The 17,604-nt window shown below is 38.9% G+C and overlaps 1 protein-coding gene across 3 annotated transcripts; it reads right to left on the bottom strand.

Moving 5' to 3' along the window:
- Positions 1-89: 89 nt before the first annotated feature.
- LOC110050755 (tolloid-like protein 2) lies at positions 90-17,422 on the bottom strand. Of its 3 annotated transcripts, none has more exons than XM_020756704.2 (10): positions 17,021-17,421; positions 15,316-15,367; positions 11,262-11,326; positions 8,108-8,281; positions 7,376-7,570; positions 5,916-6,107; positions 5,066-5,263; positions 4,298-4,507; positions 3,355-3,471; positions 90-2,686 (listed from the first exon to the last, which is right to left on the bottom strand). In XM_020756704.2, exons 3-10 carry the CDS (start codon positions 11,314-11,316, stop codon positions 2,457-2,459), a joined length of 1,371 nt encoding a protein of 456 aa, XP_020612363.2. In that variant the 5' UTR covers positions 11,317-11,326; positions 15,316-15,367; positions 17,021-17,421; the 3' UTR covers positions 90-2,456. The 3 variants fall into 3 exon arrangements, with proteins under 3 accessions (XP_020612363.2, XP_020612362.2, XP_020612364.2); XM_020756703.2 differs by having other exon boundaries at positions 15,316-15,370; XM_020756705.2 differs by lacking the exon at positions 15,316-15,367 and having other exon boundaries at positions 17,021-17,422.
- Positions 17,423-17,604: the final 182 nt, after the last annotated feature.

Genomic DNA, 17,604 nt, shown 5'->3' on the forward strand with positions numbered 1-17,604 from the left:
GACAGGGTGAAGGGAGAATCCGCTATATACTTATTATTTTCAAGGTAATCAATCTCGAAATATCCGGATTTTCTGTTTGAATTTCAGTGTTTGTTTTTTTTTTTTTAGCAGACGGTTTTCAGTTTTTGGTGTAAAGATAAGAAGTTTTCCGGTTTTGACTATCCGCTTGCCTAGTTCCTAAGTCTCTTTATTTCACCACGGTCAATCCATACAAGTTCATGTAGTGATGACGCATTAGGCCATTTTCGATATATTAAAATTCTAACATGGCTCCGAGGCTTGGGGGAATCAAACAAAAGAAATTAATTACTCATCACTTAACCTCGATGTAATTCCTTTTGTTTTATTCCCCCAAGCCTCAGAGCCGAGTTAGAATTTTAATATATCGAAAATGGTCGAGAGACCACTAGTTGACACTTGATGCTACAAGCTAGTCCTGCTTTGCGACAAAATTTGGTCCAGATGCGTTCTATAAAAAATAGTTGATCTGGAGATCAGAACCATCTTCTGTTTACTGCTCTTAGACGTAGTGAAAGTTAGTTTACATATATGCTCAAATGAGTTTTTTTTGCCTGAAGCATTTGAGACATTTAATATTTGCCATTCTTTCGAAAAATCTGGAAGTCGAGGAGTTACTAGTTATGAAGTAGATTACATTGTGGGCGGCCAAGGCCCACTTGACCCACTCGAAATCGAAGGGTGGATAACACCAGACACGGATAAACGAATATCTAGCGGATAAGCCGTTGAGAAACTGAAACAAACTCGCCTATAGACTGGATAGGCTCTCGATACTAGCCTATATAACAGGCACTCCCTTACTTGCAGATTTTTCCGCATTCTGGCCGCGCGCAAATAGGAGAGCCAAAAAATATACCATCCCTTGCTTCGTCGATTTTTTATTTGCTCTCCGGTTACGGAAAAAGCTCAGAGTACGGGACCGTTTGCTACTCGGGCTAACTGGATCCGATTTAATCAGTGGATACCTTTAAACTGGGATGTGATGTTTAATTCAATTTGGAATATAGGACCAGGTCTTAATGGAAACCCAAACTTGCATGGAAAAGCCTTTGAACGAGAAATTGAAACAACTCATCAGTTTAGTTTGGAGCCGGAGTAAACATTTCCCCTTAGACATGCTAACACCCAAGGTATCTAAGTTCGGAGCTGTAGAAATTTATAACGTGGACCACAGAAATAAGTTTAGTCGATGACCATATTCATTTAATGCATGGTCCGTCTTTTTTAGACTCTTTTTAATTTGAGCCGCGAGAGTCGCGTAACGGCCTGATAACGAGACGGGAAAACACGAGAGGGGAACAAGAAATCACTGACGAGAAAGAATCCGTCGGCCTCCGAGACCATAGTCTCCTTCGCAGCCGTTATTAGGGTCGTTACGCTATGCTTCTCCCCTAGACTGTTCACAGCCCTCTATTTTCTCGTATTTTTATTCGATCGTTGAACGCGCGGATAAAATCGCGAGAGAACTGGACGCCAGCGCAAAACGGGAGACTTAATAGGGTAGCGGGTGCGCTCGCTTTTTCTTTCGTGTGCGTTGAAAAATAGAAAGGCTGTAAACAGTCTACTTCTCCCCCACTAACGGCAACCTCGTCCCCAGGGCCTTCTGAGAATCGTCGAGGAGAAGGCCCTGGGGAGGAGGTTGCTACCAACGGCCGTTATTGCGTTGCGTGACGACCCCTGTGAAGGAGACTACCGAGACCAGGGTCATGTTGATTTCTTGAGCTCCAATCTCACATGCACCCTCTCACGGTATCCGTGAGGACTCGGTTGGGCGAAACGGTCGCAGTATGTAATCCGCAGTTTGTCACAAAATTATAACACAATGATAGCCAGCTTACCAAACAGACAGAATATTTACATTACATTTAGACTTAAGCGTCACAGGATTTAAAGCATCGATATAAAAATAACCTTTTCTATAAAGCTATGGCTGCCTTGTTACATTGCTTTGCGACCTTTGCTTTCTAAAGCTGGGATGATTAAAATATTCAGAATTGAATATTGGAGGACTTCACGTGTTTACTTTTGCCCGAGAAGTCTCCCGGCACGAATTCTTTAACATGATCTATCCATGTTCTTATTAGCCGCTGTTTATTATGGTTCCTCGTTCCGGGGCATGGGTTACTAAGACCACAAGGCCTGATGGTTAGGCGGTGAGACGCGAGGTTTTTAAGGTTGACGCAAGTCTCCACACGGAACCGAAAACAGTGTAGAAATCGAGCCGAGCATATATACCTTATATGATGCGGAGTGTATATCAGAATGATAAAACTGTATTATTGAAGTTATGATGCCAGCCACTTGGGTGTTGAAAAAAGAAATCAATGAAAATCGATTAGTGTTCACTAGTGCATGGACCTCTGAAATTTCTTAACTGAGTTACTATGCTAAAGTTTAAATGTTCTCGTTAGGTTTTCAAGCCATGATAATCAATCTTATTTGTTATCAGATGCACTGCATAGTCTCATAGAGTTCCGGCCTGGCATGAAGTAATCTGGCTTTCTTGCCCAGGCGTTTGTGATTGGCTCGTGTCCATCAACCACGAGATCCCGGATGCAGCCCATGAAGTTGGGCAGGAGGTCCTCGCTAGTTGGTGCTCCCAAGAAATAAGCCTTTGAGGTCGGTATATCCAGACGGTTGAAGCTTCCTGGAGTTTGCCCAACCGCTAATCAGGGACAAAGGAATAACAAATGCTGATTAGTCACCAGAAGCAGCCTTTCTGTTATTCAGAAATATTAAAGTCAATAATACAAAAATACACCAATTTCTTGCATTTACTGTACTTCTTTAGGTTTCAGGTGACCTCTTCGACTGTAACTGGGTGTGCTCTTGCTTAGGAGCAGTTTATTCCTCAAATCTAGGTCATAGGGGTCGCGACCCGCGGCAAAGAAAAGAAAACAAGACCTCTGGGAAAAATGGGGAGGCGAGTCAAGTTACTCTCTCTACACATGTTCAGAACGCGTGCGCACAATCAAAACGGAACCAGGATTTTCTGGTTCCGGTTTACGAATTCCAGAACGTCAAGCGTTCGGTCACTGCTGATCAAAAGCGCTTGTACCCCGGCAAAGAGATTGGCTATACGTTTTACGTGAAGACAGAGGAAGAGGCTATAGAGCGTTTTCATGCACGTGGCCAGCAGCCATGTAAATTTATTGGAACAAAATAAAGTGTTTTAATAAGAACAGAGTTCAACTCCCACAGGATTGGATTAAGACACTAACATGGCTGTCGACCTCCCGTGACGTCATATGAATACCTCCTTCATCAAAACAACATGGTGTCGAGACACTACATGGTGCGAAAAGTATATTTATATATGAGAGTGTAACTTACCAAAACCAAGGCCATCGTCGATTGTGACGATCAGAGCTCGGTTATCGCGTTTCAAGTGCACTTTGTGCCAATTATTGTCATTCAATCTCAGGTTTGTTGTTTGCGTCTTTGACTCTCCTAAAAAGTAAAAATCCACAAAATTGACAGCATTGCTGATTACAGAGAGCGCGATGGCAAATAAGAGAAGAATAAAAAGAAAGAACGAACAAATTAAGTGAGAGTTTTAAGGTTGCGACACAAGTTGCGGGGATGTGAAGTGGGTACAAGCCCCCTCGCCCGTGCACTGCATAAGACGCATGTTGCTGAAACAGTGCGCAAGAGCAGTGCGCACGATTAGACATTGGAAATTGAGGACATTTTGTCGCTGCTTCATGACGCACGAATTCAAACCAGGCGAGTTTCATGAAAAATGTTGCGTGGACAAAACTTTCTCCCTGCAAAAGAACGTTTTTCTGAAAAACGGGGATGTCACACGAGGAAAACTGTCGCTGCAACATGTGCCCGCTGCATGTCCTCGCAACACGTCCCTTGGTGTGTGCCGACCTTTAACGATCTCGGAAACATTGAAGCCCTAACTATTTTATATTAAGGTAGGATATTTGTATTTCAGTACAAAGAGCAACTTGAAACTATTCAGAAACCAGTTGAGTTATAGATTGTTGATGTGTAGCTTTTACCCTGAAGGAACTCTGACAGAAATTGAAGTATATATTGGCTAAACCATGCGAGCGGGTACTTCATTTATAATGACTCGTTCTGACATTAACAATCGTCGAAGTGAGCAAGAGCAAACAGAGCGTTCTCCAATGTTATTTTCAAATTATTTGCAACAGAAAGTAAACGGTTTCATTTGCCGGTCGTCCAACCTGCTTTAAAGATAGCAGAAGGTTGAGACATTTTTCATCAGTAATGATGTTTACCAATAGATTATATTTTCGTTTACCTGTGCCTAGATCGATGTGGTACATAAAAACTCTGCTGTCATTGTAACCCACGTAAATGTAATCCCTGTAGAGTCCTTTAGCGTACATAAACATTCCACTGGACTGGGTAGTTTTGAATTCAAAGCGGATGTCATCTTGTCTCTGGTCGTTTCTAGTTTTGTAGTTATCTATAGTGACGTAGCTCAAGCCACTGGTGCAGACACATCGACCTGCAAAATGACGGAAAAGCAGCAAATTTTTTGATATGCATTAGTGGCCACTTAGAAAAGAACTGATCTAAATTTTCTCGTTATGGAAAAAAAGTCAAGAACACTAGCACTAGATTCGTAACACTAACATAGTGCGAGACTCAGAGAAACCAGTCAGTAAGTTCAGTATCCGAAAGTAAGACTTAATGATTAGAGTACTATTCAATTGAACGGTTACGAAAGTAATCAGGCAATTACTTTGGTTTTGGTTTTGGTTTTGGTTTTGGTTTTAGTTTTGCTACGGCTTGAGACTGGCTGAGTTCTAATTAGTAAGTAATTGGTTTGGTTTTGGTTTTACAACACTCAGTTGAAAAACAGCTCTATACGCAAGTCCATAAACCCTTGATTCAGTTGATATGATTTAATCTGATCAAACTTTGGAGTATCCATTCCGGGAACAGCCCTCGCAATAAGCTTCCTCGCTTGCGCTTTGGTAACCGTTAGATTCCGTACCCTTGGGAAAATACTCCTCAGCAATATGGCTTTCACTGAATACTGCTTTAAATTTTCCTTACGTACCTTGTTCAAGGCGAGTTATATTATACTTCAGCTGGAATCCTGCAGCAGGAATATCATCATCTGAACTAAAATCAATCTGCACTTTCTTTCCTTTAAATTCCATTGGAGGTGGAAGTTGGCTGGCACTTCCTCCACACTGTGTTCTGCTGTCAAGCTCGTCACTCAGCAACAACTTGTCAAACGCGCACTCTGCGGAGTCTTCAGAGCAAAAGAAACCATTTTCACTCATCTCTGATGTGTATTCTAATTCACTTTGGCAACCAAAAACACGTTTTATAGCTTATGTGAATTAGCCTAGAGAAGAAATGTTTAATGAATTTGAAACTAAAAGAACAGATTGCCTCTTTTTCCACGGGCCCTGTTTTATTTGTTTGGCACAGGGCAGAAATCTAGAATAGACTGTTTTCGATATAATAAAATTCAACTTGGCAGTGAGGCCTAGAGGACACAAACAAATGGAACTGAATGACAAGTTTATTCATTTTTTTTGTTTGTGTCCTCTAGGCCTCACTATCAAGCTGAATTGTATTATATCGAAAGCGACCTACTGGACTGACGTAAGGAGGCCTACAACTGGGACGAGGCAGAAGGAAGTAGTGGAAAGTACATTTCCCAAAATGCATAAAAGAATAATTTCGTTGATTGGCATGTGAAGTTAGCATTTTTGCCACTGTATTGTGTATATTGATGTAATGGGGACTACGACCTGCTGATTTAGAAGCAGTTTCTATGTTTTTACAAATTTAAATATGGAGGGTAGAAACCTAATTTCAAAGCTGTTATTAGTTGAAGTCGTTCACAGCTATGTTATCTTAACTTGTCTGTGTAACTTTGTCCTTATCGTCCTTACATTGCAAAGAGAACTTCTCGAACCAGACCACAGTCTTGTAGTTGTCAGGCACGTCCAAAGTGACTGCGCACCTTACATCGTTGGGATAAAAGTTTGGAGACTTTGGCGAGAACAAGGCTCCCTTCATTGTCTCTGGTGTGTCAGGTCTAACCTTCTTTTCTCTCGTAGGACAGATGCTAGTGCCGGGCGGTTCTGAAAAACATACACTAGATGTAAAATGAAAGCGTGCACGTAACATCAGATACAGATCAGCTTTTCGAACTGTCGGAGAGGGATGCTATGAATATTGCTCAAAGGGACAGGAAATTCTCATGGTTCGGAGCACTCTCTTAACTGGAGAGCGACGAAATCCTTGAGTGCTTACCATTTAGCAAAAAAATCCGGAAATTTTGGTTGGAAGTCAAATGGAAGAGTAATTTCCCGGAAAATCCGTTCGGAAATTGTAGACTACCTCCAGAGGTAGTCCTCTTTCTCCGTTCGGAACGTAACGGCGGAAATTTCATTACCATTTGGTAAATTTTCCAGTTTCCAGTCTCTCATCAGCCGAAAACAATTACGAGAAATCGAATTGCAAATGGTAGGCGCCATCTTGTTAGGTTGGTTTGCTGATTTTGGAAAAACCCTTACCATTATACAATGGTCATCCCAACCGGTATATTCTGACAAATGGTAAGCACCTTTTATCTCCCGTTAACATTTCTTGATTAAGGTAGGAAACGGCTGGTGTTAAATATTTCCAGCTGCATGGCCCAGCCACTTCAGGGGCGGATCCAGGATTTTTCTTAGGAATGGTGCACCCCTTAGGAATGGCGTAACTGACTGGTGAGGTAAACAAATTTTAAAAGCGAATATGACGATGAAGGCTTCATTTTAGGGGGGGGGGATGCGCACCCCGTGCACCCTCCCCCTAGATCTGCCCCTACAATTACAGTTAAAATCATGTATTACAATAATAGGTGACTGTGGTGAGATTGATGCGCACTCACCGAAGTTTAATGATGAATAAATAAAAAAAAAACTTCCAGGATTTCTTTCAACTGTTTCATTAGTATTGAGTACTTCCAAGGATAATATAATAGACAGTGACAAGTTGTCTGGAGTAGTAACTATAGTACCTTGGCTGTCAATTGACGAATGTCGTTTACGGTAGGGCGTAGACGGACTAATTGTGACAGTGTCTAAGATTTACTGATTTGTCGCAAATGAGTGAAACGCTTTGGTTTCAGTTCCTTAATTTTGGACCGATTGATTAAAATCGTTACAAACTTCTGAACGACAGCCAGGAATTTGGTTCTGTCAAGACCTTTGCGCTTTTGCCACATCTGATTTTATGGTAACTTCCATAATTCTATGTGAAAACGATTCTTGAAAAGTTTTAACTTCTTTAATTTACTGTTGGTTACACATGCATATGATTGTACCGTTGTAACTGTTATTCAAACAGGATAAATGTCACTTACTTCCTGAAGGTTCAACATTGAAGGTGCTAAATGAAATGTTGAAACCGTTTAACTCAAGGCTGCTGTCTGATTTAAACGCAATGGAAATCTTGCTCCCTGAAGAGGTGTAGTCGGGTGGAGTTCTTCTTCCACAGTATGAAAATGTTCTTGAGCCATCGACAATCTTCAAAACATCAAACTCACACAAGTCTGGGTCTGCAAAATAAAGAAACACACTTTTGGGCTAAAATCTCGGAAGAGTAACACGCAAACAGTGAAATTTAAGAACATTATAGAGCAGGTTTGGCGCCTAAAACAATAATTTGCAGATGATGTTTAAGTCTTAGAGCAGTTTTCACTTGGGTATCGAAAAGTAATTGGTTTTGCATTACTATGCTACACGATTGGCTTAAAAACTCGCGCCAATTTTTCATCTAATCAGAAGTGCAACAAAAACTAATCATCACTCGCTCGCACTCGTTTTCCCGCGCTTTGCGTCAGCTATATGTAATTACTTCGAGTTTCGATTGGTTCACTGTATTGTCTGTGTCCTTTGTGATTGGCCAGAGTAGTTACTTTGGTTTTGGTTTTACGACTCTCAATTGAAAACCGCTCTAAAACACATTGAGCTAATGCTAAACCTTAGATCTAACGAAAACAGATTGTTACGCTCTATTGTCGAAGTAGAGCAACAAGGCATTGTATATGTTTACGAAATTCTACTCGTCCAAAAATAAATTCCTGATAACTTACTATCTTCATCTTCTTCAACTTCGAAAAATGCAAATTTGATTTTGAATCTGACATTGAGTCCTCCATCTATGGCCAGCGTGCAATCAGAATCCGAAGGGTATCCCCTTGGGTAGTTAGGTGACGTCACTTCCCCTTCTGTGGCTCGGATCTCGCGAGAAGGACATATGGATATCCCTGGAAACAATAATTATGCAGGGTGTTATAATTATCATAGAGTTTGGTAATAGTTTGTAATTGTTACCGGAATTTTTAGTCTTATTTTATCATAATTATCATAGAGTCACAGAGTTTGGTAATAATTTGGAATAATTAAAGGAATGTTTATTAGTATTTTGTTATAATTTTCGGTAATAGTTTATAATTGTCATCGTTTGCAATAATTTTCATAAAATCTGTAATAATTATCATCTGAGGTGCATGTAGTCTATGTATGCATACACTTATTACTGGCAAAAAGTGTCAAGACTTCTTAAAACCTCTTGAAGAAACTGGTACTCCAAATCATTGTGTTGAATTCGACATTTTCAACATCCTCATGACCACAGACAACTGACGAACAACCAATTTAATTGTTTCGAGAGAAATTATCCTTCAGGAGCGAAAAAGTGTACACGACAATACCTACAGGCATTATGGGTAATGGTAGTTCAATATTGCTTCATTGAAGTTCACGATGTTTAAGACGAATTCCGCTCAAAGCTCGAGCACTAAGTGCAAAAATTATTCACTAAAAATCTACTCACAGCACGTTACATTTTTTAACACTATTTAAAACATTTCATTGTAATTCATTTCTCTAGGTGACCCCACGATTAAATCCCAAAGCATTCTCGAGAAATTTCAGGTCAAACATCGTAAGATTAATGCGTTTTTTATTGTGTTTTCAACTAACGTGAAACGTTCGTTTTAATTGAAATATGGATAACTTCAAGTTCAATTTTCTCTCGCGGGGTCAGCTTGAGAGCTTACGTCTTGATACGATCTTCTTGATTTTAATCAAAATATTACCATGCTATGCGGGTTTTTTTGGTAACTTCGTTTTTGCCATTATTGCTCGAATGTTCTGCGGAAATCATCTTAATCATGAAGGAAAGGGTAATAACGAATCCAAATATTCATAACATTTTCTTCTATGCTCTGAAGCATTGTGAACCTCTATCAAACAGTAGTAAACTATTAACACTACCTATAACAACTTTCAGCAATGTTACGCTTATGTAGGACAACCTTTCTCGAAACATCTAGGAATTGCCTATCAGCATCCCAAGAGTCTGGTGAGCGTTTGTCGATGCAAACGCCCGGTGAAGTGACTGGAGGCATTATAATTACTGGTCATTTCTGAAAGGTTAGCTTATGTCCAATTATGCGACAACAACAACAACAACAACTTTATTTGTACTCAACATAGAAATTAGAGTTAGAAGAACAAAAATCAGTTAAAATAAAAAGAGTATACATGGCTACCCGAAATAACCTTGATGGGTTAATAAGACTGGGCAGCCATCTTTAGTGATTTAAAGTGATTATGCAGTATTTTATCTGCCACAACTATTTTTCAATATCCATTTAGAATTCTTGACGGAGATAGAATTTATCACAATAGAAGTAAAGAATCATGCCTAAGGACAACAACAACAACTCCGGCCAAGAATATGCTTAGTTCTTTAGCGCACAAACCATTATGTCGAGTGCAGCCACCACTCCACGTCTCATGTAAACGACTTTGAAATATAAGCACGACAACTTGCTGTATTTATAGCTTGGAATACGCACGTTTTCAACGAGGTTACAAGGCTGTTAATCTTAAAGTCTCCAGATGAAACTTTATCCAGTGAGATTGAAATATCATTTCACAAGAAGTATTTTGTAAATGATAGTTTAAACTCAGCGTGTGGTGCGGGATCGAGTCGCTAGCAATTTTTCAATCAGCTGTTGGCATCCAATATCATGAAATGATGTCTGATAAACAAAATCCTTGTAGATTCTATATTTTCACTTGATTGCACTCCACACGCACATTAGAACATTACAGAAATAGAGATAAATCTACCCTGAAAGGAAAAACCTGGATGTGTACCTCCAGTCTTTGAAAATCTACACCTATTTTAGATTATCTAAATCACACTTTTTGAATGAGTTTTGCAACTTAGAAGAATGGACGTGCCTGCCTTGGCTTAGGCTTTGACCAATATTGGTGAAAATATTTTTGCGGTGAACCTTACCCAGTAAATTCGTACTGAATTACGCTTGCCCCTGATAACGTAACATACTGTTTGAATTTTTTTTTCTTTCGAGTTGCAGTATCATTGGTTAATTCAGTGAGGCTAGGTCATAATAATCGTTGTTGTAATTCTATGGCTATCCTTTTTTTTTCTATCATGTAACTCCGGTATAGTAATAAAAGACATCTTATGTAAGAAAGCAAAGTTTTGTACTGACGAAGTAAGCTCGTGATCAAATCGGAGTCGCGTACTGAGGTCTGTGCTTTGATTTTAGTTTAAAGCCGGGCATTACACCAGTCTATAACGGTGAGATCTCAATAAAAAAAGAAATAAAACTCGAAGGAAGTGTTCTGTTCACGAACCCAAAATAAAAATGGCAGTACAATTTAATCTGTCCTGAAGGGTTACCCAAGTACCGACAGAATTACCTAGGTGATGAAAAATGGAGTTGCAGTTGGGCTAAGTGTCTCCGGAAATGATGTGCGCCCGCTTGCAAAGCGTTGAATTAATCTAATTTTTCGTGACGTTCGGCCATATTTTTCAGGTGAACAACAGTTTTGTTAGAAAACGATTCTGTAATTGTATTTCTCCTTCTAGACAACTTGCAGTGATAGCAGGAGTAAAAATTGTTTTAGAATTTAAATTTACAAGAAATTTTTTTACAATTTTTCCAACCGCCGATGAAACTATTTTGATCGGTAAAGAAATGTCCTCTACTTGTTGGAGCTATAAAGTTAAACCACTTGTCTGTCTATTAGAACTGAATTGCTAAGTACCTCTACATAGTGGAGAATTTGGGAAGTTTGTTCGTATTAAATTCAGTTCGTTTAAGTATATGACGGACAAAACTTACATTCAGTTCGTTGAAGTACTGACGGCGTTCTTCAAAGAACGTCACCGAGATAAATCAATTATTCTAATTTTCTACTCACCTTCGCTTCGTTGCACCAAAACAAGTAAAAGGCAGAGAAGTTTCCAACTCTCCATGGTTTTTCGTCTAAAAGTTAAAACAAAAGAAACTCAAATTTCACCGAGTCCAACGGAGAAACACCAAAGTCTGCAGGATAGAGTTGCACACTCTACAAGTTCCTGATACTTGTGGGCCCTGAAGTGGCTAATATGTCTACTGATTGATTTAATTACACTAAATCGGGGCGTTACCATCCTTAAATTGGAAAATTCTAGCTTCTAACCAATATTGGCTTTCAAGGATCGTGTTAAATTTCTGTGATTGGTGTACTTGGTGTTATCGGAAGGCCAAAACAATACATTTTAGCTTGTGCTAGAAGCTCATTATTGGCAACACGATATTGCCGAGACTGATGGAAAATTCGAACGCTATTTTCTTATAACGTCGGTGTGGTAATTTCGAACATTTGATCTTTCGTAACAGAGCAGATTTCACTTGAGTGTCGATCATAATTCACTTTTACGTTGGTCTTGCATTCTACGCTTGGAGATTGGATTAATAAACTCGCCCCACTTTTCGCCCAGTCAGAAGTTAAACCAAAACTAATCGTGCTTGCTCACACAAGTTTGTACCCGCGCTTGGCGTCAGCTGCACCTATTGTCAATGTCCCTTTTGACTGGCCAAAGTGAATTAATACTCTGGTTTTGGTTTGCGACACTCAAATGAAAACAGCTCTATGAGGATTCAAGAAATTTTTATCACCGTATATCAGTAGTCAAAAATTTTGCGTGATATTAAATTTGTTGTTTTTCTTTTTAACCACTGTGATATTGACCCTGATTTTCTGAACAACTAACAGCTTCGCCAATTAAGTTGTCTGAGCCGTTCAAAAAGATTTGATTTCATTAAAAATTTCTCATGTACATGTACTCTCTTGACCCCGAATTGAAACCAGCTTATACTCCTTTGACCCAAAATACAATTGCATGACGATTTTTCCACTCCGTCACCTGCACAGTGCAGCATAATGTTTACATGTTGTTAAGAGAAACTGGTCGTCATCGTGTTCGAGTGAGTTAAATTAGAAATTATAAAGATAAAATATTGAAATTATGACTACGTTAAAACTGGTCCTGACAGCTCTAGCCCGTTATATAAAAATTTGGAAAAAAGAAAGCCACATGTATTCAGTGTGGAAAGTTATGCTCCTGTTTTCCAAAACACAAAAAAGGACAAAAATAGTATTATTGACGTATTTGGAGTGGCCGTTCTCGTCGTTGACAGACGTAAATACTACTCTAAAAAAAGACGATAGAAAAGGCTGATGTATCCAGTGTACGGGCCTTGTTAAGTGCATCAGAGACTACATATCCTATAGCCAGCCATGCTTATTGATTGAAGCCAGCTACGCTTTAGTTGAATTGACTTTTGAAAACCAACCGATTTTTTTACTTTTTTATTCTTTTATTTCTTGAAAAACTTTGAAAAGAGCTATTAAGGGATAATGTTTGGTTCAACCCTACTATATTAACGACATTCTCTGACGATAACAATGTAATATTATAATTGTGGCATAATTTATTTCTACGTTATATTTAAAGTTCATTTATATGGCTGCTTTAGAATGTTACTTTTTTAGCCATATATTGTTGCCAAAATTATTAACAGTTATTGGACGAGATTGAGCAAAATATCGCGACTTGTAAGTGGAGAGTAGATCAAATATTTGCCGAAGCCGTAGGCTGAGGCAAATAACTGATCTGCGCGACACTGACAAATAACGATATTTTGCGATAACCGAGTTCAATAATTGTTTTATCATTCGATCACCAAATTTTTTTCTCTTATTTAAATCACTACTCTGACAGCTCAGGGGAGCAATCTGCCATTTTTCACCAGAGATCATGTTTACAATTACGTATGAGCAGAATATTATTTGCAGCCAAACACATTACGCATGAGCAGACCATTATTTGTAGGTAATTGTTTGCAGGTCATGTGGTTGGTTAACAATCAGTTATGAAAAAGAAATATTAATATCACTTCCTAATGGTTTCTTTCATATAGCGAGTGCTGCTCTCTTCTGACAAATTGGGTTTCCTGTGGTCTAGGAATGTGCCTGTTTTCACATGTCTAAAATAGCTAACAGTGCCCCTTTAATTTTACCAAGTATGGTACGGACATCATAGAACAAATATGCTGTTATTTTTAACGGTGCATGTTCAACGAAGATTATCTACATGTTTTTTTTGTTTGTTTGTTTTTGGTTTTATTTTTCAGATGATATGAATACAGCCTGATTCAAGATTTAACATTGGAGCAAACCGTCCAAAATAGTTTTTATAACTTTAAAAGGCTATAATGACTTGTTGTATCAGTTTTTCTTGTATATCCTAGTTGATTTAAGAACATTGCAATATTAGTGAAAGCTCTAATTTATCACAATGCCAAGCTATAGTAGCTATTTGAGCTTTTGTAATCAGCAGGTTGTGGGTTTGGGGGATTGCAAAAAGGGCGTCTCCAAAGCATTGTTAATCATTTTGCTAGAGTGTACCAAAATTGCTATTCAAACAACTCGACTGAATTGGACAGCACATAGTTCCGAGCACACTATGCATGATAAACACGAAATACGACAAGGTGCTTCCCGATTTAGAAAGCAATTGAATCTTGCAAATTCCTTAGATTGCCAAAATTCAGTACTAGGAATTTCCTCACATGCATGCCTTCACGATCAGCATCGATTTTTTCAAGTAACCGTCTATACAACGACACAGACCGTTTGGTTCAGGCAATTCAAAGGAAATGCAAGAGGCGTAGTGTTGTACTATCGTCACTGAGTCAAGAAAGAAAAATAATTCATATCAGTTGACAAACAGCAAGATTTAAATTCTAAAATGTACTCTACAAATTCAGTCAGTTTATCTCACTAGCCTTACCGTCCCCTCCCATGTACAGTGCAGTAAGATCGTGGCAAACTATGCGACTGGCTCCTAATAGTCTGATTTACGTGATAGCATTTCCTGTCCTTCCATTCACACACAGCAGGTGTAACGCCAAAAATTGCGCCATTTTAAATATCGGCGGAAGAGGGAACATTTAGTTTATTACAAGAGATTCCGAGCTTTTAATGCCGTCATGGGGTGCAATGGAAATACATTGCATAGCTTACGAGCACCTCATAAGTAAGTATTTCTCGAGAAGAAGAATTCAAAGAGTAGCAACACCCAAATGATTGCGGAAAATAAGCAATATACTGAGTTAAATCTATGAATTTACCTCCACTAACTGACCGAAACGAGTCTAAACTATGCAGTACTGCCAAGATTACAAACTATTCAAACTACAAAAAAGAGAAGCCATAATTCGCTGTGATTTGTAACAAAATTTAAAATTATATTCTCTAATATACTTGTCCTTTCGGTATTTTGTATTCTACAGTGAAAACCATTAAGGAAACATGTTCCTAGGGTGCTGCTAACGTATTGATGACTGTTATATTTAAAGGAATCAGTAATGAGACTGTAATTTTCCGTAAAATGGACTTAGGGTACTCAAGATGCGATGCAGACTGACGAAAATTGTTTAGTTAGACGGCTTTGCTTCCAAGTATGCTGTTGTAGTATTTGATTAGCAAGAAAGTAACCTTTATTTTTTAAGGGTAGCTCTTCAGTTTTACATTAAAATTGGTATTAACGAAGACTCTTCTTTTATGTCATTCAGTACATTTGTGACAGTCTCCTGTACTCGGCGTTAAAGTTCAGCACTTTTAATTCTACGTTTGAAGTAGTTACTCTCATAACTACGCATCGCAATTTTGCTTATTGCTCGTAGTAAGAATTTGGCTGTACACGAGAATAGTAATACCTAGTTATGATTTAAGTTGTCTGCTACGTGCTTGGCAAAATATTAAAGAAGTAGAGTAATAAAAGAAAGTATGTAATATTAAGCTTGTCAGTAACATGTACAAATACCGTGTTCCTAGCTCCATCTTGTTATAATCTACATCAGAAAGCACAAACCAATCGGTTACTAAAAATAAATTAGTAGGCAGATAAATACGTGAAATTACTGACCTGATAATGAAAACAAGTCAAAATCCCGGATGTCAACAGGAGCAGAAGTTTCCTTCTAGGAGGAACCGCAAAAAAGTATAACCTGTTAAACAAACAGTTTGGTCGTTTTGCGGGAGGAACGACTGAATGATCCAGACTGCGAGCCTGTTGATAATTTTATGCCGAGTCTCCTGTCTCTTTATAGACAGCGTCCCACAGAAAACCGGAAATATCGAATGTTATTCAGTTGAAAAGTATAGAAAGATAACAAGAAAACATGATTTTATAGATCACGTGACTGGTAAACCGGTCGACTTTATACTTTGAAAAAGAACGATGAAATTTATTTTGGCTGTGCCGATTTTACATAAAGATATAAAGGGCGTTTGTATTTTTTCTGGGATTTCACTCATTCGGAACCTAATTTGTAGTCCGAAAGAGTACAACAACGCATCTTTCGCAAGTGTAACCCAGTATATTAGAATTGATTACTTGAGGACAAAAACAATGTAGAATTGAAGACACAGTATCGAGCTATTGAACTGCTCTCAGGACATACAGACATCAACATCGATCACAGGTACAAATGAGTCCAGTCTATGATATCTGTACTGATTGTCTGGCAGCGGTCTATTGACGGAGAAAACGACTGCCTGTCTCAAGTTACAAGGTCTTCACGAATAAACAACAAACGTTAACCAGCCATTACCTGTCACGTTATGCACAGTCTCTAAAAAGTGCATAGATTTCGAACGGACTGTTAAGACATTTTTCCCTTTATTCCTAACACTTCGGCGCAGATAAAGGCCAGGCGCCGTGGAGCAAATAATGTATGCATTTTAAGCTTATCCTAAAGCCAACACATTGCAGCTTAGCTTATTGTTGAGCAAAAGCCGGAGAATAAAATAGTGACAGTCTCTTTCTTTTATGCCATTATACTACCCAACAAGTAGATTATTTCGCAATGGGATCGTAAAACCAAACTGCGTAGCCAGTTTACACTTACAACCAAGCCAACTCTGCGGAGTTTTGCCTCTGTAATTTCGTGAAATATTTAACATAATCACAAGTGATTTAAAGTCAATCAAACAAATTATCTACGTTTGCGGTAAACAAAAATCTAGACAGCAGGGTTCTTTTCTGCATTGTGTTCATATTTCGTAGTAATTATTTCCACAGTAACGCTGCATGGTGACATCTGAGAGAGCTGCAAAGGCGCACAGTCTTAATTAACTCCTGCTACGCAGAATTTACGCAAATAAATTTTTACAACCACCTCAGGCTCAAAAGGCTCAGTGATGATGAATCACATATGAGTTTAATGTAGCTTTAAAACTCAAAGAAAGACAATAACTGTGGATTTTAAAACGCTAGGCTTCTCGCTGGTCGAGTGACGTCGTTAGAAACGCCGAGCCTTGTAAAAGGCCGGCTGCCCTTTAAACATTTAATGACCCAAATCAATTTAGAAGACTAACTTCTTCGCTTAAATGTCGAAAGCACAATTGAAGATAGTTGTTTACGACACAACGCTCAAGAATAAGTGAATCACCTCGGTGCCTGTTAAAATCACACTCTCAACAGCCAACCACAAGCCCGAGTAATCCAACTTCCTCCATCAATTGAGGACATACAAATATGCGAATGCTATTGTTTGTCAATACTACTCTACCTGAGTTAGTTAAAGCGAAGCAATTTGAACCAAAAGTTGTAAAGACGTAGTACCTACCTTATTTGCACCAGCAAAGTTTACTCTTTAAGCTTCTCAGCGCCGTTTGAACTTGCCACACCGACGTAACACGGGATAGCGCTGTTTTGCTTTTTTCAGATCAATGAATCAAACGCCCCGGAACCTAGGAACCTTGCACTACACGAACTTTCTCGAGTAATAAGGTGAGTTTAAATCATCCGGAAAGAGTTGTCACAGCCACTGCAAGGGGCGAGACTGACCACGAAGTTGCTGTTTTGTTATGTTAATGTGACCCTCACGCCCGTGTGTCTTTGTTGTTCGAAGTTAATATAACTTCAGCACTAACAGAGACTGAACTACAAACGCAATCCAGGTTGGTGTGAAAAACACGACGTGAAGATAGGTGTCTGTTCAAACACTTTGGTAAAATAGGACCCATGCAGCAAGCTTTATAAAGTTAACCACTGAGTGTGTTTGATGCGTCTCAACCCATCAGCTTAGTCGCTGAGGTGTTTTTTTACTTTTTCAAAGTCAGTGAACCGGATCAATTATTAATAATTTGGATTTGTTTTTGGAAGCCGCCGCCATAAAAGACTCTACCACGCAAGGAACCATTACTTGCA

This window comes from Orbicella faveolata, unplaced genomic scaffold (genome assembly GCF_042242905.1).
Source record: "Orbicella faveolata isolate gen_17 unplaced genomic scaffold, um_ofav_v1 contig_36, whole genome shotgun sequence".
Taxonomy (NCBI): Eukaryota; Metazoa; Cnidaria; class Anthozoa; order Scleractinia; family Merulinidae; genus Orbicella; species Orbicella faveolata.

What these genes read in the sequence shown, in the direction of transcription:
- LOC110050755 (XM_020756705.2), bottom strand. Translation starts at nt 11,316, where the DNA reads ATGGAGAGTTGGAAACTTCTCTGCCTTTTACTTGTTTTGGTGCAACGA. An exon ending in CAATGTTGAACCTTCAGGAA is followed by an intron (nt 6,108 to 7,375) that starts GTAAGTGACATT and finishes TATGTTTTTCAG; the next exon opens with AACCGCCCGGCACTAGCATC. An exon ending in TATAACTCGCCTTGAACAAG is followed by an intron (nt 4,508 to 5,065) that starts GTACGTAAGGAA and finishes GTCATTTTGCAG; the next exon opens with GTCGATGTGTCTGCACCAGT.